Source organism: Tachypleus tridentatus, chromosome 7 (genome assembly GCF_004210375.1).
Source record: "Tachypleus tridentatus isolate NWPU-2018 chromosome 7, ASM421037v1, whole genome shotgun sequence".
NCBI classification, from domain to species: Eukaryota; Metazoa; Arthropoda; class Merostomata; order Xiphosura; family Limulidae; genus Tachypleus; species Tachypleus tridentatus.
The window spans coordinates 141597936-141622309 of record NC_134831.1 but is presented as its reverse complement, the minus strand read 5'-3'; the positions used below and the strand labels follow the sequence as shown (position 1 = coordinate 141622309).

Sequence of the window (24374 nt, the reverse complement as noted above, 5' to 3'; positions counted from 1 at the left end):
GCTATTTTAGAGTGTTCGAAAGACATTAAATTTGATAACGCGAACGTGGCAAGTTCGTAGTTGTATTGTTACTTAAAAGTTTCGAGAATTTCACACAGAGTCTAAGTATAGCTAGTGCTATAAATATCTTTTAAAAGCTTTTATTTATCTATTTTATTTTTGAAAAAAAAAATTTTGGTTAAAACGTCGTTCCATTACGACATAACAAAACTTCAGATAAAATACTTTCTAATGTTTAGAGTCTAACCTGTTAGTTTCGGTTCTAAGATTGTATAGCATCTCGAATCCCTAATGACAATTTAAAAAAAAAGAACCATGGCTTCATGATTGATTTATCTTTTTCCTCACGTTTTTAAGGATTCCCGGAAACCCGAATAATGTCCTTATTTAGTTATGGAAGATTGATGTCGATGTTAGCCAATGTAGAAGACTAATGGAGATGAAGAACGTTAATTAACACAGTATTATCTTCTGTTAGTGCTAACACTATCATAAGAATAAGAAGGATGCCCCAGTGTTTCTCACTGGGTGAGACATAGTGCAAAACGAAAACTTGTTAAGATAACTTAAACTTCTTCCTTTCACTAGTTGCATTTTTAAAACTTTCTTAGTTAAATTTGTTCGTTTTTATTATAGCACGTACATGCACATTGGTTAATGTTTGCTACGTCCGAAACATGGGGTAGGTCAAGTATTTTAGTGTTATAAACCATCGCACTAACTGCTGGCACGAGGACTGGTGAGATTATTCAGTGAAACTATTTGTTATGTAAGACTAAATTAGAGAAGCAGATGACGCATAAGTGAAGTTTTAAGAAATAGTAAATAAAAGTCTTCAAGAAGTCGTTATGAAAAATGGACGATGAATAACAAATAAACTAGAGAGAATAAATAAGTTTAATTTATTTGATTAGCTCATCAAAAATATTTCAAACACTTTTCTTGACAATGGAGTTTCAAGTTGTTTAATTTGTGCATACTTAAAAAAACCATGAAGATTTAGAAACTTTCTCAACAGTATTACCACTAGGACATTAAATTGTGAAACTAGTGTTAAACTTTAGGGTATACAGGCTGCACCACAGTGTTATTTTTGGCATTACTGATTGATTGTTTGGAATTAAGCACAAAGTTATACAATGGGCTATCTGTGCTTTGCTCACCACGGGTATCGAAACCCGGCTTCTATTGGTGTGAATCCACAAACACCGATGTCCCACTAGGGACTTTTCATATTAGTTAAATAAGCCGAGTTTGGTATGGCCTGGTAATTATACCACTCATTCCACAATGTGCGGAGATCATGTTCGAATCACTTTACTGTACGTGTCACCTTTTCAGCCGTGAGGACGTTCGTATGTGACGGTCCTATTATTCGTTTGTAAAGTAACTCTAGAGTTGACGGTGAGTGGTGTTGACTAGCTGCCTTAAATATTATGGATGGCTGGTGCAGATAGCCCTTGAGTAGCGTTGCACGAAACTCGTCAAAACCAACCAATCAAATAACTTGAACGCAAAGTTCTTAATATATATATTTTTAAAAAGTCGTTATTCTTATCGAATAACAAAAGATAATCCTGGTATTTTATCTTTATAAAGTCCGATTGCGTTTCTTTGTCAGCTTGATTTCAGTATGTGACACACAAACATTTGTGAAGGCATATTTCAGAAAATCTCATCCTAATTAATAAAACCAAAAACAGGAGTTGTCTTTGGTAAAAGCGTATATCTTGTCACATTTGCGATTCGTACGTTAATTACCACTTGATCAAAATATGGAAATTACTTTTTTTAAGATAAAATAAATCACTAAAACTAAATCGATATCATTCTTGTTTGTGTGTGTATATATATATATATATATATGTACATTTCTTTTGGAAACAAATAGAATGTACTTTAGATACCACTTGACAATTAATAAAGATAGAGTCTAAAAGTGTTCTTACATCGAAAAGTTTGTTCCCGCCACAAAAACAGGCATATAATAAAGCTTAAAAGTAAAGGTGGCTCTACACGGAATGTAGTTAAACCCACTGCGATGGAAAAGTTTTGAAGAACAGATACTGAATGCCTTATCTTTGAGTATTCTTTCAAATATATATTAAAGTACAAGTCTCCATAAACATTATCAAACTTACACCACTAGACTTTGCTTTAACATTGCAACATCAGTTTTCTTTGTTATCATTCCGGACAACATATGGACGAAGAAATATTGTGTTGTGAGCTCTTTATCTTGAAAGGAAATTACTGTTACGAAAAATGGCAAACAAGTACCACAAACATGGCGGAAACTTATTTTACTTTATCGAGGTTTTTTTTCTTAAAATTATAAATATCGGTGACAATTACATTAACATTAAGAGAAAATAAAACTGAGTTTCTTTTATTTAGTTTGTAAAATATACACAATACTTATTTTATGTAGTTTCTACATATATCACTTGTTTATTTTTCTCACAGGTTGCTAAGATTGGCGTAGTTTTTTGATGGTAAAACAATTACCTTTTCTTTTAAGTTGCATGGCGTAAGAGGGGGAGAATTGTGTAAGGACCTAACAAACAGATAAGCAGTTTTAATGTTCTAAACATTTGTGCTATACTGAGTGGTAGTTTCCAAAGCTCAGAAGACAGATGAAAGAGATGTACATTCCCTAGGTAACATGGTGTATTAGACGAGTAGTTCTGGTGTTGAGAACATGTCTATTGTTACAAGAATAACGTAATTTTCAAAGCTCAGAAGACAGAAGAAAGAATTGTAACTTTTACGGTGTAAGAGACAAGTAAACAATCCTTATACGTAGTTACATAAATCTGTATTGGTGACCAATCAAATGTAGTTAAAAAACTGGTGTAGAGGTGATGAATTTTATAATTGCTCTCATATTTCAGTTCTAAGCAAACATTTCTTATCAGTACATTGATAGGGAATATCAATTAGGAATGTCATAATAAGAATTTCTGTTAGTCATATTGTGTTGTTTGTTCATTGTAATGGAACTGCAGGCAAATATTTTAACACAAAATTTGTAATATTAGTCTTTCTCAACAGATGGGTGTGCTGTATTCAACCTAATTGTTTCAGTTGTCATAATGTACAAGCTGAAATGTTCTCGTGACCTGACCAATGGATAACTTTGAAAGCGACTATGATTGTTTTTTTTAATACTTGTTAGGAATAACGCAGCCACAAGGTATTGCTCATTTGTTTGTTTGGTTGCACAAAGCTACACAGCTGACCCCTAGTGACACAACACTATGTATGCGGATTTATAACGCTGGAAACCGCGTTTTGATACCCGTGGTAGGCAGAGCACAAATAACCTTTTGTGTAATTTCGTGCTTAACAATAAGCAACAACAGCTACACAATGAGCTGTCTGTACTCTGGAAAGCGCGGGCATCGAAACCCAGTTTATAGTGTTATCTGCCATCTAACTTATAGATGGGCCACGAGGTGTCATGAAAGCTTGTATCAGTTTATCAAATCTAAAACGAAGTTCATGCGAACTAAGATTAGTTAGAGTAATTGTTATTGAATGTAAGGATAAGAATAACTGAAACCGAAAAGCAAATAATGTTTATGAGAAGCAAATACGTTTGAACATTCATGTCTGCAATCACTGAATAGTATTACATCTCCCTCAATCAATTCTGTTTATTGTTGAGCACAAAGTTTCTCAATGGGTTATTTTCCCAGTATACGTCGCAGCGATTGAATTCTGAATTTTAGAGCTACAAATCCTCCAGGTTTCCTTATCAAAGATGCCTTCATAGGAAGTCGAAACCAGGAGATATAGATGACTTAAATATTAAAGACAATAAAACTTACTAACTGATTATCTGTTTGGAAAACCTTTGAGGAACTCGTTTTACCCAAACTAGTTCTTATATTGGAGTTATATTATATTTGATTTGCTCAAGGATAATTAATATTTATTTGGAGAAAAATACTTTCGATATCGATATATATTTTGATAAAATTATAGGATTTAATACAAGAGTATTTTAACTTTTTGCAGTAAGTAATTCAATTTCCTGCGGTCCGGCATGGCCAAACGTGTTAAGGCGTGCGACTCGTAATCTGAGGTTCGCGGGTTCGCATCACCGTCGCGCCAAAATATGCTCGCCCTTTCAGCCGTGGGGGCGTTATAATGTGATGGTCAATCCGACTATTCGTTGGTAAAAAAGTAGCCCAAGAGTCGGCGGTGGGTGGTGATGACTAGCTGCCTTCCCTCTAGTCTTACACTGTTAAATTAGAGACGGCTAGCACAGATAGCCCTCGAGTAGCTTTGTGCGAAATTAAAAAACAAACAATTCAATTTTCTTTAACGAGTTCACTCGCTTAAGTTGTATATTGAAAGATGGCTTTAATTTTTTTCTTATTATTAGTGTTATCGCGTTAACGTCTTTTTATCTACAACGAACATTCTTACAATTTCTGTGTTTTTACTCAAATGTTTTCCACATGTATATAAGCGATGAGCTTTTAGCTAGAAAATGTTAAATATTACGATTAAAATTGTATTACATTTTATTTAAATATAGTGTAGTTATCGCCATCTCTTGAGATTTTCTTCAAATAAATACGAGTGCAAATTCTATTGACTACGATACTTATCTACGCAGAATATCGCAATTATTTTTGTTATATTGGTTTATCAAGTTGTTGCATGTATTTTACTGAACCTAAAACTTACTCTTTCTTAGTAATTACTTATCATTGTGATAGACACATCAGTATATTTTACCTTTTGAGTAAACTTTCATGCTTGTAAAAAATAGTTAAATACAAAAATAAAACACGTAGCAGACCATCCTACAATTTTCACATTGAATATCTGCTTGAAATAATAAAAACGGTACAAATGAAGAACATATACACAAAGAGCAGAAAATACATTAAGTGTATGTGATGTATCCTTAAAGATGAAATCCACGCAATCTAAAAGCTGCTCTTGAAAAAGTTATCTCAAAAAGAGAGGATAAACTTGATAGTTTCAAACACGAACACACTAAATACGTGTTATATAAATTTAGTAAGACACAAATATTATATTAAAACTACAAACAGAAAGGATCCGGCATGGCCAGGTGGTTAAGGCACTCAACTGCTAATCCGAGAGACACGTGTTTGAACTTCCGTCACATCAAACATGCTCGTCGTGAGGGTGTTATAATTTTACTGTCAATCACACTATTAATTGACTAAAGAGTAGCCCAAGAGTTGGTGGTGGGTGGTAATGACAAGCTGCCTACCCTCTAGTCTTACATGGCTAAATAAGGCAGCTAGCACAGATAGCCATCGTGTAGCTTTGCGCGAAATTCCAATACAAATAATCTATAAGAGTCAATCTTTTATGGTGACTGACAGGGTGTTTCTGACCAGCTATTCTTCCTCTTTTAGCAGCACAACATTAGTTTTCATTTTGAAGTCTTTTGAATGACTTGATTCACAGAACGAGAATATTTGTGTTTTATTGTTGTTTTCGCCGTGATTTGCTCCTTTTTAAAGCTTTCGCAGCTAATCGACGTTATGAGTGTTGTCACCTGACACGAATCCGGGTATGTTAAAAGTTTATAGTTTGTGTCAGGCATCATTTCACTATAAACAGAAATTCTCAAGTTGCTATAACGTTTTCAATAATACTCAATGAAACAGTCACAATAAAAACCGCATTCTGACTTGTTCACGAGTGCGCAAGTATTGTCTAAGTTGACAATAGTTGAATTATTACTTAAATTAAAAAAAAATGATTAGTAAAAAATAAACTTAAATTACTTATGTGCAAGGTTTTTAACGTTGTACAAATATATATATATAACACAGATAATAGAAAAGGAAAAATACTTATAAAATTAAGGAGTGTACAGATGTCAAATATATAGATAACAAACCAACTAAAATTGTTGTTTTGTTACTATTCTGATTAACATAATTTGCTTCATCAAACATAATTCAAAGTCTACAAGATGTGAAGATAAACATAAAAGAAAATTTGAATAATGGGCATATTAGCGTAGGCACTATATTATTTCGTGTCACTTTTGTTTTGTATGGTATTACAGGGATTTTTTATGATATAATGGTGTTCAATTACAGTCTTGTATTCTCTGTAAAACATTTATGTTGTTTGAAGTAAGGTAATAGTCATAAGGGTCTAATCCTTTTGAAAGCACACACAAAAACTGATGGTCAATTTCTGAAAATATATAGTGTTTGTTTGTGTACACAGTGTGTAACTTTACTGCGAAGAAACGCAAGTAGGTAGGTAGGTAGGTAGGTAGGTAAACGCACAAAGAACTTGATAACTAACTAGATTTTTACAACAACAAAGAAAGCGAGCTGCTTGTAAAAAGATATATAGCTGGTAAAACTGAACTTTTTTATTTGTTCTTTTCCAGAGCGTGAAAGACAACGTATTATCATCCACATTCAGGATGTCAATGATGAACCACCTTACTTCATCAATCGTCCGTTACCATTACAAGCAGTGGTCCAACTTAATGCTGTTCCTGGCACGACAGTCTTCAAGCTACAAGCCAGAGATCCAGACACCGACCATAACATTCATTATGTGTTAGTCCGCGACAGAAGTGAGTCACTTTAACCACGACTGTTACTTTTATGAATAATTAAAGGTTATCCGTTAATGAACACGAGTGCATTGCAAAAGGGTAACAAAAGAAGCACTTTATACAGTGTGAAACTGAAATTTTGGGCGTAATTAACTCAGTAACAGTGCGCGGAACAATTGTATAAATTTGAAAAAAAACAACCAAAAAACTAGTTTTTATGTTCTTGTATTCTTTGCATTTATAAAGTTAAAAAGTAACATTAGTTCTGGCCTTTTATTTTGTGTAACTTCATTACTAAGGTTTACATTTAATCAGAATAAATTAATTTGATAAGGACAGAGCTATAGAACTTTATCGTGTTACATTGACCACTGGATTGAATTACAAGTGGAAACATTCTAAAATAAAATAAGTGATCGTAAACTATTTGTCCTCTCAAGCTTCTAATAAATTTAACAACTGACAAATTACAACTTCATTAACAACACATCATATAAATTTTAAAACTTACTTCTAAACGTGTTTTTATTGCCCGTTATTTTCACGTTAAAACTGAAAATGTGTTTTTTTTTCAGCCAAATCATATTCTTTTGATATTTTCAAAGTAAAAACAAAATAAAGAAACATACAATTGTACAAGGACATTTTATCTACGGATGGTATTTTAAAGAAGGAAGTACGACATTACTTTTCGTAATGAAAATGTGCAAGCTAGTTTAGGGTGAATTTTAAAATGAGTGTAGATAAATCTAAAAGCAAGTAAGTAAGGTGAACAAGGTTAAATATACTTAGTAAAAGAGATATCTTCAAAAATAAATTCCCACACACGTAAGGATAAGATTATCTATCGGATTTAACTTTTATTCCCAAGAGCAGATACGGGTAGTTAAAGTTCACAAGGTGTCGCATCTTAAACGACCGTTTACCGATTGCGGGAAGTTACAGAAATGTAGGTACTCCTAATGAAACATACTCGTAAAAAACAAAAGAAAAACACATTACTACAATCAGACCCTCATGGGTGATAAATTAAACTTTTTCTTCAAGTTGACATTTCAATCCCATACTAACCGCGTGTCTGTGTGAAGATATATTAAAACCTAAGGTACCTAGGTTAAAAATCACCATTATTAAAGGAATAAAAAAAATTCCCTCATAATATCAAAGAAAATGTATCAATTAAGACAACTTGAGTGCTATGTTATTATTACATATTCACCTATATTTGTTTTAAATGTTTATCATAGCTGGAGGTCGATTTGAGGTGGATGAACGGTCTGGAGAGGTGAGGACTAGAGGTAAAGAACCATTCATGTTGGATAAGGAGTACGTCTTGTACATTAAAGCAGAAGATCGCAATGGAAAGATTAGTCAATACAAATATCAGTCCACACCTGAAATGCGACTGTCTGTTATAGGAGGAAAACGAGCTCCACAGTTTTACATGGAAAAATATGAGACCAATATTCCCGAGAACCAGAAGAAAGACTCAGAGTAAGAAATAAGACTAATTGTTATTTCATAGGGTCGTGGCTGCGGTAGATCAGAGTAGGAAAAAATACTAATTTTTAACTTCACAGGTCATAGCTGCGGTAGATCAGAGTAGGAAAAAAAGACTAATTTTTAACTTCACAGGTCATAGCTGTGGTAGATCAGAGTAAGAAAAAGGACTAATTGTTAACTACGCAGGTCGTGGCTGTGGTAGATCAGAGTAAGAAAAAAGACTAATTTTTAACTATGCAGATCGTGGCTGTGGTAGATTCAGGAAAAAAAAATTAAATTTTAATACGTTTTTTAAAAATTTAGAAATTAATATATTTCCATTTCAAAAAACCTTATAAAACAAGGATCTTACTTTTCTATATGTTTGGAGACAACCTCTTTCTGTACTCATATAAACTAATATGTATTTTTATTGGGCAATGCTATCACTGATCCAGTTTAGCCAACTGTTACTGTTGGTTTTATTTCGAGTTCTGTGTCAGTTTGTCTTCGTGTAACACTTCTCTATTGTGCTCAGTTGAGACCATGAATTCATAATTCCTTTTCGAAAGCAAAATAATCTTTTAAACTTTAAGTAGCGATTGATATTTCGCACATGTTGTTTCGGTTTCAAAAATCCAGAATGGTTGTTTTTAAAAGATTTTTTATGCCAATATGCTCTTTTAAGAGAACATCCACGGTGTGTTAACGTTGTGATTTGGACCTTGAATTCTAGGAACTTGCATGAACAAAAACTCATAATGATTAATTTTTTTTTTCACTACAGTGTCATCGAAGTTAAGGCCAAGTCATTCGCTGACCGGATGATTCGGTACACACTACGAGCTAAGGGTTCAGGAGCCGGAACCTTTAATATTGATTCTTCTGTTGGTATTGTGAAATTAGCCAAGGAACTTGACTATGAAGACCTTCGACAACCTCACACGTATTCTTTAATCGTAACTGCAACAGAAGATTCGGGAGGTTTCTCAACATCTGTTGATGTGAGTGTATTTTTAATTTTATCTACGTGATTTTTTTAACCGATTGCGTTTAGATAGATTTTATAAAAAATGCAAACACAGGTAAAAAATAAATGTACTATGTGTTTAAACTTTTCTCCTCTACATTTAATTAATTTTGTTTTAATTTCAGACTTAGTACCTTAACATGGGACAGTTTTCTTTTTTTTAAAGCACAGTTTTGGTTTACTATCAAAATCGACTTAAAAAAACCCAAAAAAAAAACAGAAGGACAGCATAAGAACTTTAACTGATAATTCAATTATTTCATAAAATAATGTTACAATAATGCTTGTTTCTCAATAATGCCAGCTCTTTATTCATGAAAATCGTGTTATAAAACTAATATAGCGTTTGAAGTAATTTGAAACATCAATAACATCAAATAGTAAGTAATATATTTGACACTGTGCACCAGTCTAACTATAATTATAGAATGTTGTACAAAGATTCACAGCAAGACAGTTAACACAGACATTTTCGTCCGCAATCCCACGAATATCAAAGCTAACAATGGAAAGTAGTCTTCATCAGTGTGGAAAAATAACAAATAAAAACTTAATAAAAATACATTTATCTATATATATAAACATACCAATCATTATAATTAACATTGTTAATTACACTAACTTCAGTGAAAAAAAAGAATATAACCTTGTAATTTTACTAACATCTACAAAGATTTCAAGTGATCTGTTTCAAAGGAAATGCAATACTTTTATAATTATTATTTATTTATCGTTTATTACGTGTGAAAACATCTATAAAATAGGATAAATTTGGTTTGGTATGAATTTCGCACAAGGATACATGAAGGTTATCTGCGCTATCCGTTCCTAATTTAGCAGTGAAAGACAAGAGGGAAGGCATCTAGTCGTCAACACCCACCGCCAACTCTAGGATTATAAAGTAAACAAGTTACTTGTAACTGTCGATTCTAACAGTATTTTAGCTCGTAGTTAAACGTGAACTTATCTTTAAAACCATGAATTCGTTTTCACTTTCGTATCAAGTGTGAAACGATATATATGGCCAAAGTAACTAAGAAGTGCAGTAATATTTTCCGTAACAAAGAAATAAAACAATCGTATTATCGTGTTGTATGGGTTATTGGGGATCATGATATAACATTTTAATGATACATTCAATAAAGCCTATTAAGCTAATAAAAATATCTGTTCCACCAATAAACATTCTGTTTTGGTAAGGTAATCCTCTTTACAACTAAGGCTGATTTTCATTTAGAGTTACTGTTGGAATTTAATCAGAACAGTTAAATTGAAAATATTTGGAAACATTACTAGTCAATATGAAACAAATTGTAAAATGACGTATTAAAACTCACAGATGGAGTGTGTTTTCTGATACATCGGATTATTTTCTTTCTTCACCAAAGAGAATCGAACCCTTGATTTTAGCGTTGTTACTCCGAAGACTTACCGCTGTCCGACCAAAAACTTCACAGAGGGATAAGTGTTGTCGTTGTCTTTTTTTTTTAAATTAAGCACAAAGCTACACATTGGGTTATCTGTGCTCTGCCCACTACGGGTATCGAAACACGGATTTTAGCGTTGTAAGTCCGCAGACATGCCGCTGAGCCACTGGGGTGGGGCCAGGATAAGTGAATAATATCAGAAACCTTCCTGTTAGATCCATTTAATGAATACGGTATCGATCTAATAATCCATTTCTTTCTGCAGGAAGACTCATTAGAATGAAATTGATAAAATAATATCATTCGAAATTATACTTTGGTTTGTTTTGAATTTCACGCAAAGCTACTCGAAGGCTATCTGCGCAGAAAGTATACTTAGACCCATAGTATTTTGATAAAACTTAAATTCAAGTCACTTTGCAGAAAGTATTGCTGAGAAATGTTGAAGTTAAAACTCGTTTGATAAGAGAGTTCAAATATGTCATGAGTGCTACTTTGTTTATAGGGGGTGATTTTGAAACCTGTTAATCACGTGAGTCACTATACAGAAATTATTTTCCAAGGGGTTAAAAGTACCAGTAAAGTTTAAGAGAAACATGGTTAATGACGTGAAGATTTCACTTGCTTGTCACTTGATTTTATTTGTTATTCACGTGAAGATTTTATTTCTTAGTTACTTAAGATTTTTCTTGCCCATTGCTAGAAGATTTTATTTCCTAATTGGTAGACAGTGCTATTTAGTAGGAAGTGCTACTTGGTAGGCAGTGCTACTAGTTACTGACAAAAAACAAAATTTTCTTTGTCATTTAACAAAATATTTTACTTGTTAGTAACTATACAATGTTTCTTGCTAATCCATGTAAGATTTCTATAATATATGAAGAGAAGGTTTTTCTTTAAATTTCTATCCATTGTAACGAAACAGCAAATTTATAAGGATACAAATTTCGATACTTTCACGTGTCCTCTTTAATCTAATTTTCGACTTAAAAGAAATATCATCGTAACTTATTTCAGTACAAAATCTTCATGTTACTTCGGGACAGGAGACGTGAGACAAGGGTTCAATTTAAAGTGACTTTAAGAGGTGTTCGAGTTTGGCAATCCTTGGAGTAACGAGCTTCCCACAAGTATTCTTTTGAAATAATTTCTAGTGTTATATGTTATTTGAGCAGATTTTTAATTGATTTATGATCATGACCAATTGTTTCTAGCCTCAGTCATGGCTCAGCGTCAAGTATGCGAGCCTATAATAATAAAAATCGGGTTTCGAAACCCGTAATGGGCAGTGTACGGGATATATTCCATTGAGTAACTTTGCACATAAGAACAAACCAATAAAAACAAACAGAAACCCTCATGTGTACAAAAATAATATTGTTTATTTCACCTTCGCGAGTCTTGTATCTAAGTGCCTTTCTGCTTGATCAACGTAAACTCTTTCGCAGGATTCAGTGATGTCGAGAAAGCCCGCTTCTAGAGAAAAATATATACGTAAAAATGGCTCGTTTGGGTTGAGAAACTATTTTACGTAGAGGAGCGAACAACGGTTCACAAAGAAAGAAACAGGTAACAGACCGGAAGCTGACCACATGTTTGAAAGGGGTTGTGTAACTGAGTGTCGGAATGCAGAGGGAGGTATTAGATGTTTCAATATATAATTTTACATTATTTATTATATTATCTTTAATATAGGTATAAAGGTTTCCCTTTGTATTGGTTTATTTTGGGTTTAAGTTGCTGTATAAGTAAGGCTTCTTTAATTTTGCGTTTGTTTATATTTGTTTCTTTATTTAGTATTTGAGTGTTTTCTATGGTTATGTTGTGTTGATTTGACTTGCAGTGTTCGAAAACGTGTGAAGGTGACTTTTTATGTTCTTTGTTTCCATTTTTCTACTTGTTTCTCCAACGTAGAAGTCGTAGCAATTATCACATTGTATTTTGTAAATAATGTTGGTGTGGTGTTTGTCAGTGTAGTTTTTACATAGTATAGACCTCAGTTTTGTGCCAGGTTTTTGAATAAATTTGGTATTAACTGGAATGTCATATTTTGTTGCTAGTTTTTGCCAAATGTTGTTTATTTTTCTGCTGATGTCGGGAATATATGGTATGCAGCAATATATGGTTTCGTGATTTTTTGATTCGTGAGATATATTTACTTTTGTTGGTTGATTTTGCTTTCTTTCTAGGTGTGTGCGTTTTATGTTTTCTACGGTTTGTGGAGGAAACTTATTGTTGTTGATGAAGTATTGTTTTATTTTGTCTAATTCATCGTTAATTTTATCTGGTGAGCATAGTTTTACATGAGGTATATACTGTGTAAAAAACTACACTGACAAACACCACACCAACATTATTTATAAAATACAATGTGATAACTGCCGCGACTTCTATATCGGAGAAATAAATAAAAAAATGGAAATCAGATTCAAAGAACATAAAATATCACCTTCACACGTTTTTGAACACTGCAAGTCAAATAAACACAACATAACCATAGAAAACACTCAAATACTAAATAAAGAAACAAATATAAACAAACGCAAAATTAAAGAAGCCTTACTTATACAACAACTTAAACCCAAAATAAACCAATACAAAGGAACACTTTTATACCTATATTAAAAATAATATAATAAATAATATAAAATTATATATTTAAACATCTAACACTGCCCTCTGCATTCCGACACTCAGTTACACAACCCCTTTCAAACATGTGGTCAGCTTCCGGTCAGTTACCTCTTTCTTTCTTTGTGAACCTAACGATGACTGAAGAAGGTCGAAACGTTGTTCACTCCTGTACGTAAAATATTTTCTCAACCCAAACGAGCCGTTTTTGCATATATATTTTTCTTTCTCAGGATTGTAAATATATTGTATAAATACTTGATTTTTATCTTAAAGTGCCGACTTGTTCGAGCGTAAGAAACTTCGAATGGTGCTTCAGTTTATATACATCTTGAAACTGTTGTCCATACTGTCTGCATAGCTGTTACTTATAATTTTAATATTATCTTCACATACAGATTTTAACTGATGCCAGTTGTTATTTCTAAAAAAAAAAAAAAAAACACTCTTTCTTGTCTTTAGGTGGCCGTTTTAAATAAAGTCTGTAGGATGTTGTAACCGTTTGAAAATTGTATAAGTGTTTTTGTTTTCTTTATCAAGGCCGTGTTGTGACATGTACTAAAATCTCTTTGAAACATTGAAGTTATAACCTATGGTTTTATAGTTGTGTAGTGGCTTGCGTAAAAGATAGCTTAAAGGGGTTGTTGGTTTTCTGCAATACAGATAACAAATTTTCTTTTCTTGCTCATGTAATAATATGAAAATGGAAGCTTGGTTTTACTCGGTAATTACCAGACTCTTTACTTGCTAGTCACCGTATAATATTTCATGGTAATAAATACAGATTTTTTTCTATTCGTAGACATAAGGTTTTTGCTCATTACCGCTAGGCTATGTCACATGCCAGTCACAGTACAATGTTTCTTGCCAGTCTTCAGAAAATTTTTTCTCAGTTCTCAACAGAAGGTTTTACTGGATAATCGTCATAATGACACGTGACATTTTCCGGAACCGATAATAAATATCATGGCCGATCTTCATTCATAAACAGTAAACAAAATTCTCGTTGTTTGTGAGATTTGTTTAACGTTCCTTTGTTTCAGCTCACAATCACAGTTCACGATGTGAATGACAATCCTCCACGATTTGAACTTCCAGACTACCAAGCCCATAACGTTGACGAGGACATTCCACAAGGAACCTCAATTTTACAAGGTACGTTTGACGTATACTGTCATTTTTAGTACACGTAAAACCAGGAATTCTATTGTTCTGATGATCTGATAAATTTGACATTTCAATTTTTCTTTAGTTTCAAATAGTAGAGAACTGCAAATTTCATATTAAGATGATTAGGGTAGAAAGCGTTTATAGTCAGTTTATAAGGTAAAAATAAACCATTTAAGAAACATACCTGATTTTAAAATGTCATGTTGTTAGAACAATTACGAAAGCATGTGATGTTTGGATCATTGCTGCTATACAATACGTTATTGTGAAAAATAATCAAAATCTTTAAAATGCTAAGAGTAGTTCTAGATACGTGCTAAAGGTTTGCTATTGGAATACTTTTCGATGTGAATATACTTGAATTACTTGTGGATATTTCATGGAAGACGAACAGAGAAGAGAAAGTGAGGGGATAATTTATGTGGAAAATAAGGTTTATAGGTCTGAATAAAGAAGGAATGGGGGTTCTTAAGTTAAGTTTTAAAGAAAAAAATGCAAACAACTTTAAAACATATTCCGCGAATATAGTACTATTGTGGAGTATATAATAAGGTAAAAGGAGATACCGATGTCTGAACAGTGTCTACTTTATGTGTATATTTTTTATAATTAAGTTCGAATGTAGAAATTAAGAAGAACAGATGAATTATGACAATATTTTTATATACACACAAGAAACGCCTTCCTACTCAACAGAAATAAAATGGTATATTTATAAATGTCGAAAAAGATTTATAGTGTACATAGATATAATGTAAAATCAATAAAACAAGATATATAATTTTTTTTTTTATTTTACACTTTTCATTTTATTACTCTCTGTGTATGTATATATATCATATTGCTTTAAATGGCCTGGTTAGTGTTCTGATTTTATTATCTGATTCAAATATTAATATTTTTATTGAATCTATTAATTCTGCAACTCTAGATATAAAAATATAAAATATTTATTTATTTTTCTATTTATAACATCTTTATTGATTGGTATTTCTATTGTTGCTAACCTAAATCTATAATTTTATTAAGATTAATTTATGACAAGAAATGTAAATCGAGGTGCATTGAATTTAACACACCGATAATTTAACTATCTTCTTTAATCAAAACATTAAAAAAATATTTCGTTTATATGCTTGCGATAATATCTTTTTTTTTTGTATGCCTTAATGTATAAGATCAGAAAAGGTCTAGGCTAATACTGAGCATGCCGGCCTGTGTATCGGAAGGCCCGAAGTTCCAATCGCAACTTGCCACTAAACACGCATAACATTTTCAGCTGAGGAAATATTTGAACGTGAAAATCAACCCTGATTTTTGTTTAAAAGTAGCCGCGTGTTTAGTAGATGTTATTGTTTGTTTTTCTTCTCATTAGCAGCTACAAACTATGGATTGCTATTCGTGTATCTCAAAGACTGACCATTTAAACATACGTCGCTTGAAGATAAGTATAGCCAAATATATCCTGGTGTATTCTCACAGAAGCATTAATTTTCTTTCATATTCATTTTGTATAACCTAGATTTTTTGTATATAAACATGTATGTTGTTGTTTGAAGTTAGGCACAAAGCACCGAAACTCAGATCATAGCTTTGCAAGTCCGCAGACATACCGTTGTGCTAATGGAAGGACATAAGCATATATAAGTATAACAATGAAACAGTTTGAAAAAAATAGACTGAAAATAATAGATGGCGCGTTTGTTTACATTTTATTTCATTTAATAGTTCAGATAGGGCTTTTTGTAGCGGTTTAGACATTCCGTAGGTTTCAAAATATTCAATGTTTTTAGTTTGTCTGAAACGGAATTCTATAGTAGAGATCCAACATCTTTGAACGTCTACAGTAGAAGTGGTATAAATCACTGTTATTCGCGCAGTAACACTATTATCACTGGTCTATATACATTTACTTTCTTACGTACAAATACACGCGTACAGATAGAATTGACTATCACTATATCTGTTGTGTTTTCAGTTTCTGCATCAGATATGGATTCTGGCAAAAATTCTGAAATAACGTACACTGTCGAGAGCCAAGTTTTTACAATCGACAACAGAGGAATCATATATTCAAATAAACGATTGGATGCTGACGTTAACAACAACTACGAATTTACTGTCGAAGCCGTCGACCACGGAGATCCTCAGCTGACTGGCACAGCTACTGTTCGTATTTACACAGAAAACAAAAACGACGAATTTCCTAAATTCAGCCAGGACGTTTACACTCCTAACGTAGATGAAAATGCGGGGCCTAATGCTTTAGTAACTACCGTAGTCGCCAACGATAAGGATGGCGATAATGTTCATTTTGGATTCGTCGGTGGAGGAACCGTCTCAGGCATGTTCCAGATCGAGGAAAGAACAGGTGATTAAAGTTTTTTACTTTTTTTTCATTATTAGTTTTCTTCAAAGGGCTTGTTTCTTTGTTTGTTTGCAGTTGAGCACAAAGCTACCCAGTGGGCTATCTGTGCTATGTTCACCACGGGTATCGAAACCCGGTTTTCAGTGTTGTAACTCTGCAGACTTGTCGCTGTACAATTGGGGAAGGGTTTCTTCAAAGGGTTTTTCATTAGTTAGAGAATTGTTCAGTCGTGTTCCGCTAGAGGTCTCGGGGATTGGAGAAAATGTTAAACATAAAAATGGTGTTCTGGATGACACAATTTAATATATCCTCATATCTGCTCTAATTGATATAAAGGTCTGGTTATCGCTTTGAGCAGAGAAAGAAAAAACAACATTTCAGCTTACATATACTCATAATGTTTTCTTATTTGAGTTGTGTATATTTATAGAGTAATTAGTACTGGTATTAAGTTTGTTCGAGCCAGTGTCCAAAACTAAAATTGTGAACACTCATTACACTCTAAATTGTAGCTCCAGTAAATTTTACTAATTACTACTCGGTGAATAATTGTGTAAAGATGCCTTAATTCTCCAATCAGAACGATAAATAAATCATTGTGGAATAAGTTAAAAACTCATCAAACATCTTAAATGAAAAAGTAATTTTGGAAATGGTGAAAATCAATAACATCTGTGAGCAGTAGACGTCATCGTTATCTTTAGCGCTATCTGTGCTCTGTCTATCGCAGGATTATATCTTACTATATCATTGTATGTATGTTATAGAGTTAAAAATGTATTCGAGTTTCTTAAATTTTGTTTATATAATACACATTTTCTACTCTTGATGACGGAAGTTTTTTTTCATTTAGTTTGTTAATAATTGTAATATGTTGTTTTATCCTAATTTCTATAGTTTTCGTGGATGTTCATTTACCACTCGTTTATTTCTGTTTCTTGATAGGAGTTATCCGCTTAATCAGTGGAAACATCCAGTTAGACAAAGACAAATACGAGTTGAATGTCACTGCTCAAGATGACGGTTCGTGCTGCAAAGACGGTAGTTTAACTCCCCACACAAGTACGGCTCTAGTTGTTGTATTCATCACTGACGTTAATGACAACAAGCCTTCGTTCGACGAATGCGATAATTACTCACCAACAGTGAAAGAAGGAGCAGCTAGTGGCACTTCCGTTATTACAGTAAACATATTTTAAATGTTCATTGCTTTTTAAAACTAGCAGGTATATTTGTTGTATGTAAGTATCATGTATAGCCTAGAAAACTACAAAAAATATTTACTTTATAATTTATAAGTCAAGTCAGTGCAAAACTTAAGAGTTAACTCCTCTGTGCGTAGCGCAAAACTTGAGGTTAATATCTTTCTACCCAGTACAAAATTTAAGGGTTAATACTTCTGTATGTAACGTAAAACTTGAAGTTAATGTCTCTGTGCCCCATACAGAACTTAAGCGTTAATGTTTGTACCTATGTAAAAATTACTCGAATTTATTTCAGGTGTATATGCAATTTTAATATTTTGATTGTAAAGAAATTTAGGTAAGAGAAACAACTTCTACGCCTATATGTCAACTAATGCAAATATCGTGTTCAAAAACCATGTGTTAACTCGACACCAGCTAATAAACAACTTTATAATACTTTTCATAGTAAAACCTTACGACATACTGCAAGAAACTGTTAAAAGACTTTGTGTGTTGTATAATATATGAAGATAAGAAGAAGAAACGACTTCGTTAACGAAGTTGTGTTGTTAAATTATTTAAAGCGTTTTTAATTATTGTAGAGTAGTATATATTTTTTTACAATAGAAGACGCACAAGTTACTTGTTTTAAGACAATTCAATACAAAGTCGTAATAGGATACACTTTAGATTATTTTAAGAGTAAATATTATAAATGCATCAGATTTTACTAGTGTATTCTATCATTTTAATTAAAATATTCCTCCTCGTTTTCCTCGTTATCATATAAAATCGGATAATCGAGTGTAAGTACATTAACACGTACTCCCAAGCAAGAATGTATATTCTAAACCAGTGTTTTCTAAAGCGGAACCCACGGACCCCGTGGAGCATGTAAAGTTTTTTCTGGAGAGCGAGGTGCCAAAAATGGGTTGACCACAGAAACGCTGAATTAACTTTAATTCTAAGTAAACAATAAACCGATAAAAATTATATTGAATTAATTGAATGATACACTATGTCGTAAAAGTTGTTATTGTTTTTACGAAGGTGCTGTTTTTCAATCACCATGCTAAAGTTATAGACTGAGGGGCCTAAAACTTTTTCCCTCCCAATCAATAAAGCCTCAGACTAAAAGAGCTTAGAAACTACTATCCTAAACTATGTGAAGCTTCCATCATTTCGCTGGTGGAGCAGAATGGAAACAATAAATTTTCTTTATATGAAAACTACAAATTCAATTCTATATTTATTAATAATGTATTAACATGAATAACATGGATAAAAAATTTGACAATACATAAGAGTGAATAATGGAAAACGAAATCCCTTCAAATGCGTAAATGTAAGGGAAAACACCTATCCGCTATTCGCACTTTTGCAAAATCAATAAGTTTCATTTTTCTGGTGCTATGCACTTTAATATTCGGTTAGGTTTATAAATGCTTTACTTGGGCCTAAATACTCTACGTTTATATACAGAAAAACAAAGTTCATCTTTCGGTATTTCCGATGTATTATACTAAGAAAATGCATTGTATGTATATATATATATATATTTTCGAGTAGGTATTATAGTACGATACTTTACGGAGTTAACAAGATTATAATAGGTAAGGTAGTATATTATAGTAGGATACTTTGAGGTAAGTAGAAACGTTATGACAGGACTACAGTGGATGATTTATATATCTTAGTAGAATAGTTGGCAGGGAATAAAGACATTAAAACAGGATACTAGGATTTGAGTTATTACATCATTGTAGGATAATTTGCGGTGAAGAAAGACATTATAACACGATATTTAACTGCACCAATTTATAATGGGATATCTAGAGATGAATAAAAGAACCAATGAAATCCTACTTTGTAACGGAGTATTTACAGGAGAGCAAATCCATTATGATTTGTTTGCTTTGAATTTCGTGCAAAGCTGCACAAAGCATTTCCTAATTTATCAGTGAAAGGCAACTAGTCATCACTATCCTTCACCAACTCTTGGGCGATACTTTTACCAAAGTATAGTGCGACTGACCGTTCCATTATAACGCTCCCACTGAGGAAAATGCTAGCATGTTTGGTGGGACAGGGATTTGAACCTGCGACACTCAGATTACGAGTTTAGCGCCCCTAACTACTTGAACATACCGGTCAGATCAATCATGAAAATATATCTGGCGTATATAAGCGTACCTAGAGATGAACAAACACACCACCAGAGCTTCACTTCAAAAAGCGATTTAACACATCATAATATGGTACTTTGCATCGATAAAAGACAATATGGTGAGGCAAAAAGTATTTAGGGGTAAGTTATAAAGTTTAAGATCACGATGAAAATTACTTGGTTTGTAAGAAAACAAAATATTTTGTTAAAATTCATATGATGTAAGATATAAGCATTTAGAAAGTAATACAGTGACTTATTGAGTATAACATGGGTTTTCTGAGCTTGATGTTCTTGTTGTATATAATTTATATTAAGAATAGCATTTTATGTATTAGTAACAATTGTAAGAAGGTTTTCTTTGTTATGGGTGAGTCACAACAATATTAAACTATATTTTTTTCGCACAAGTGTACCTTGATCTTGCTCGTACGTGTTCAGCGTTTTACGGACCACCGGTAAAAAGTTTTTCTTTGTCAAAGCTTATTTTATTTTCAATGGTTCTTACATCGTTACAGTGTAAATGTAACCAATATTTTGGTTGTCATTTAAGGTTAAAGCCACTGACAAAGACAAAGGACATAATGGATTAATTCGATACAGCATCGTGAAACAACCCAACCAGAAAGGAACGAAATTTCTTGTAGATGAAGTTTCTGGAGTTGTAAAGACAAACAAGGTTAGCATACCCGTACCAACCAGACAAACAGGAAACTTCCGTGATATAATAATAAGTAGATTCAGTAGATAATTTTGTCTTGAATTTAATAACTAGTGAAATACGTCATTGGCGTTTAAAATCTAATATAATTAACTTGTCTTTTTTATAATCATAGGAGGTGAGAGATTTGTGTTAATTGATGCTAATTTTAACGTGTAGCAAAATGTGATATTTAATATATGATATTTAAGTAGAAGGTGTGGAAAAATTATTATTTTCATTAAGTTTCTGTCCACTGATGTATCAGAATACATTACAAAAATGTGGAAAAAAAACAACAAAAAAACACATGACGTTTAAAAATGTACAATAAAAGTTTATTTGTGAATTATTTGGTCTGCCGAACAATGGAGGGTAATTAATTATGATGGTAAGTCACATGTTATCCAAAATACGTGAACGTATTTTAGGTTATTAGTGGTAAGTAAAGGGCTTTACGTCAAAACCATACAAAACTGTATTTGGCCATCAGCCAACATTAAAAGTGATTCTACATCATTTGATGGCTTTTCGCTACCATAGTTGGGAGTGACACGTACCAGACAATAGGAGCTTTGTAAGCAAATAGTTTAACTTATTATAAAGTTTAAAGGATGGTATTTTATATAGGAAGTTAATATGGCACTCTATAAGTCTACGTTAATACTTGACAATTCGTCATCATTATTCAACTCTGTTTTAACATTTCATATAACTGCCTTTATTGAGTTTTTCATGTACAGAGTGGTTCAAAGTTGAACATTGGTTAAAGGTGGTTAAAGTTATGCTTTTCATCATCATATTACTGATATTTTCTTTGTTTATATTGTCTGTGATGTGTCTATGTACCATTTGTGCTGAAACAGTGCATTAATTTGAAACAGATGAAAACTCATAAGAGTTAGAATGTACTGATTTGGGCTAGGTAACTTTTGGATCACCATGTACATTGATAATTTATTCTTGGTATATATTGTCTTAATGTATGAAAGTATAACTTGTGTGATTAAAAACAGATGTACATATATAAACGCTTCAATTAAGAGATTAAATTTAGGGCAAGATTAAATATTTATATAACTTACAAATCTTATTTTAGCTAGCTTAATTTGTTAACGTCTCATGAGAGTAATTTGTGAATAACATTTAAAGTTGATACATAATATAAATAATACAGGAAATTAATATATAGTTTGTAAGTGTTTAGAAGATAAAGCAATTTCTCATTCTTATTTTCCAAAATTTTTAACAGAAGTGTTTTTAAACTGGTATTGTTAACCACTACGGTTTAGTCATATATTTATTTAAGTTATTACAAAATGCCCATACTATTGAACCATATTAATAGTTGTATATTACACTTCTGCCTTGAACATGTTTGGCAGTCACCTCTTTGTACCAAAATCAATGAACAACTAGGAAAGATTAATCAATGCAAAACTCCTAATCGATTTGTTTGTAGAGTATTACAGACAGACATTATTTAAATCACAATACTGTGTTTCCTGCGGTGACACGTGCTCTTAGCCAACACAATTCATGCTGTCACGCTATTTAAGAACAATATAAGCTTCTATAAATGTGTGAAAGCTAATGTCAAATATTCAACACCAACAGAATCGTGATCTTGTCAGAAATAAACGAATATTAAAACGTTTAATCTGAAACTATAGACATTCTTTCCCTCACCCAAAAACAAGACTACATATGAGTCTAGCTCTTTAACACGGACACCCTTATCCTGATGACAGGTTCATTTAGGAATAACTCCAAAACAACAATTTCATTATCTTCGTAACAATTCCGGCAAATAGTCTGATTTCAAAAATTCTTATTATTTTATTCTAATAAAGATTAGAACCTCGATAACATATATACCTTTATTCTCGTAAAATGACATAAGTCCTAATAATAAGTTCGCCTAAGCTTATAATTCGGAATACACAGATGTTCTGACCAAGAGAAGCAGTTATCTTCGATGTTTTAGCAGATTTATTTAGGAGTATAATCCTGAATATGAAGACACGTTTTGTTTGCAATAAGACTCTTCTAGAACGTAAGAAAATAAATATTCTTCTCCTAAAGACAGAATTACCTAGAAGTATAAGTTGTACAATCTTTAAAAAAGTAAGCAAACATTTTTAAACTAAGCTGTTCAGAACTCTAATCCACAGAAAACATTTTTTTTCTTATAACAAGATAGACAAAAAATACAAAAAAGGAAACTTTTTATGTTTTTAACAAGAGAGTTCGTAAGTTTGATCCTGAAAAGACAGTTCTTTTTATCCTTATTACAAGATCATGGCCCTAAAGGAAAGGTATTCCTGTATTAATACAAAAAGTAGTCCTAATAACATAGATTTGATTACAAGATTCATGAAAATCATAACGCTAAAAGACGGAACTCCTTGTAATAATAAGAATATGTCTAGATAATTAATTTTCAGAAATAAATACCATAAATGTCCTGTAAAACAATTTTTAAAAGATAAATGCCCTTTTTCTTTAAACAAGGACATTAAGGTGTATATCTCGAAAATTCGACATTCGTCAATCAAGCAAATGTTCTTCAAGAATTTAATCATAAAAAATTCAGGCATCTTTATTTTCCTAACAAAACTCTGTAAGGTAGAAAAAAAGTATTTCTCTTTCAAAAAGACTGTATATAATCCCGAAAAAGACATACACTTTTATTCGCATAAAAAGGCTATTCAGAAATACATCCGTGAGAAGACGGGCACCATTTTTTGCATAACAAGACTATTCAGGAACCTAACCTTGAAGATATATTATCAAAACAAGCCAATTCGAACTTTAAACCTTAAAAGACGGAGATTATTATTTTCGTTAGAACATTAGGGGAATATGAACGGCTGAAGCTAATTCATAGACTAAACTGTGTTATCAGTTGGCTCATGATCCCTTGTTTTTAGTTTGTTTAAGTTAAATAACGCGGCAGTAACTGGAAACAGTTCCTTTTAAATAAATATACCTTAATTTTAGATTATTTTACTTATTCTTAGTGCCTTATATACGTGCGTATAAAATTGCTTTACATTCAATATTCAGTTCAATTTTTAGGTGTTTGATAGAGAAGGAGAAGATGGCCGATTTGTAAGTTTGACTGTTAAAGCCACGGACAGAGGTAATCCTCCGCTTGAGGGCGCCTGTTCCTTTAAGGTTGAGATTACAGACATCAATGATAACCCCCCACTTTTTGATCGGCACGAGTATAAGGAACACGTGAAGCAAGACACACCTGTTGGAACCAGTATTTTACGAATGTCAGCTTCAGACGAGGATGCTGATAACAATGGAGCTGTAATGTACAACTTGACGTCCTCTTACAACCCATTAGACCTTAACTACTTCAAAGTCAATCCTGACTCTGGTTGGGTCATTCTTCACAAGCCGTTAGATGTACGTTGTTTAACATATAATTTCTAAATTGTAACTATACTACGCTCTCAGATGGCTTAATTAAGCATAGGCTTGAGTAAGCTAATGGTATTAATATGCCTAAAATGTGTTTCTTATTAAGGATTGAAGAGAAACGTGAACGTTACAAACTAAAATTCAACAGAGGAATAACGTAAAACATAAATACATTGCTACAGCATCTCAGCTTTATT

At 32.5% G+C, this 24374-nt stretch overlaps 1 protein-coding gene across 1 annotated transcript in view; it reads left to right on the top strand.

Moving 5' to 3' along the window:
- Positions 1 to 24374, top strand: part of LOC143256763 (neural-cadherin-like) — a 325327-nt gene that overhangs the window by 97449 nt on the left and 203504 nt on the right. The window contains exons 3-10 of the mRNA XM_076514416.1: positions 6407 to 6598; positions 7828 to 8074; positions 8850 to 9066; positions 14194 to 14305; positions 16299 to 16691; positions 17634 to 17872; positions 20596 to 20721; positions 23824 to 24162. Of these exons, the coding sequence (XP_076370531.1) occupies positions 6407 to 6598; positions 7828 to 8074; positions 8850 to 9066; positions 14194 to 14305; positions 16299 to 16691; positions 17634 to 17872; positions 20596 to 20721; positions 23824 to 24162 (1865 nt within the window). The remainder of the gene's footprint in view (positions 1 to 6406; positions 6599 to 7827; positions 8075 to 8849; positions 9067 to 14193; positions 14306 to 16298; positions 16692 to 17633; positions 17873 to 20595; positions 20722 to 23823; positions 24163 to 24374) is intronic.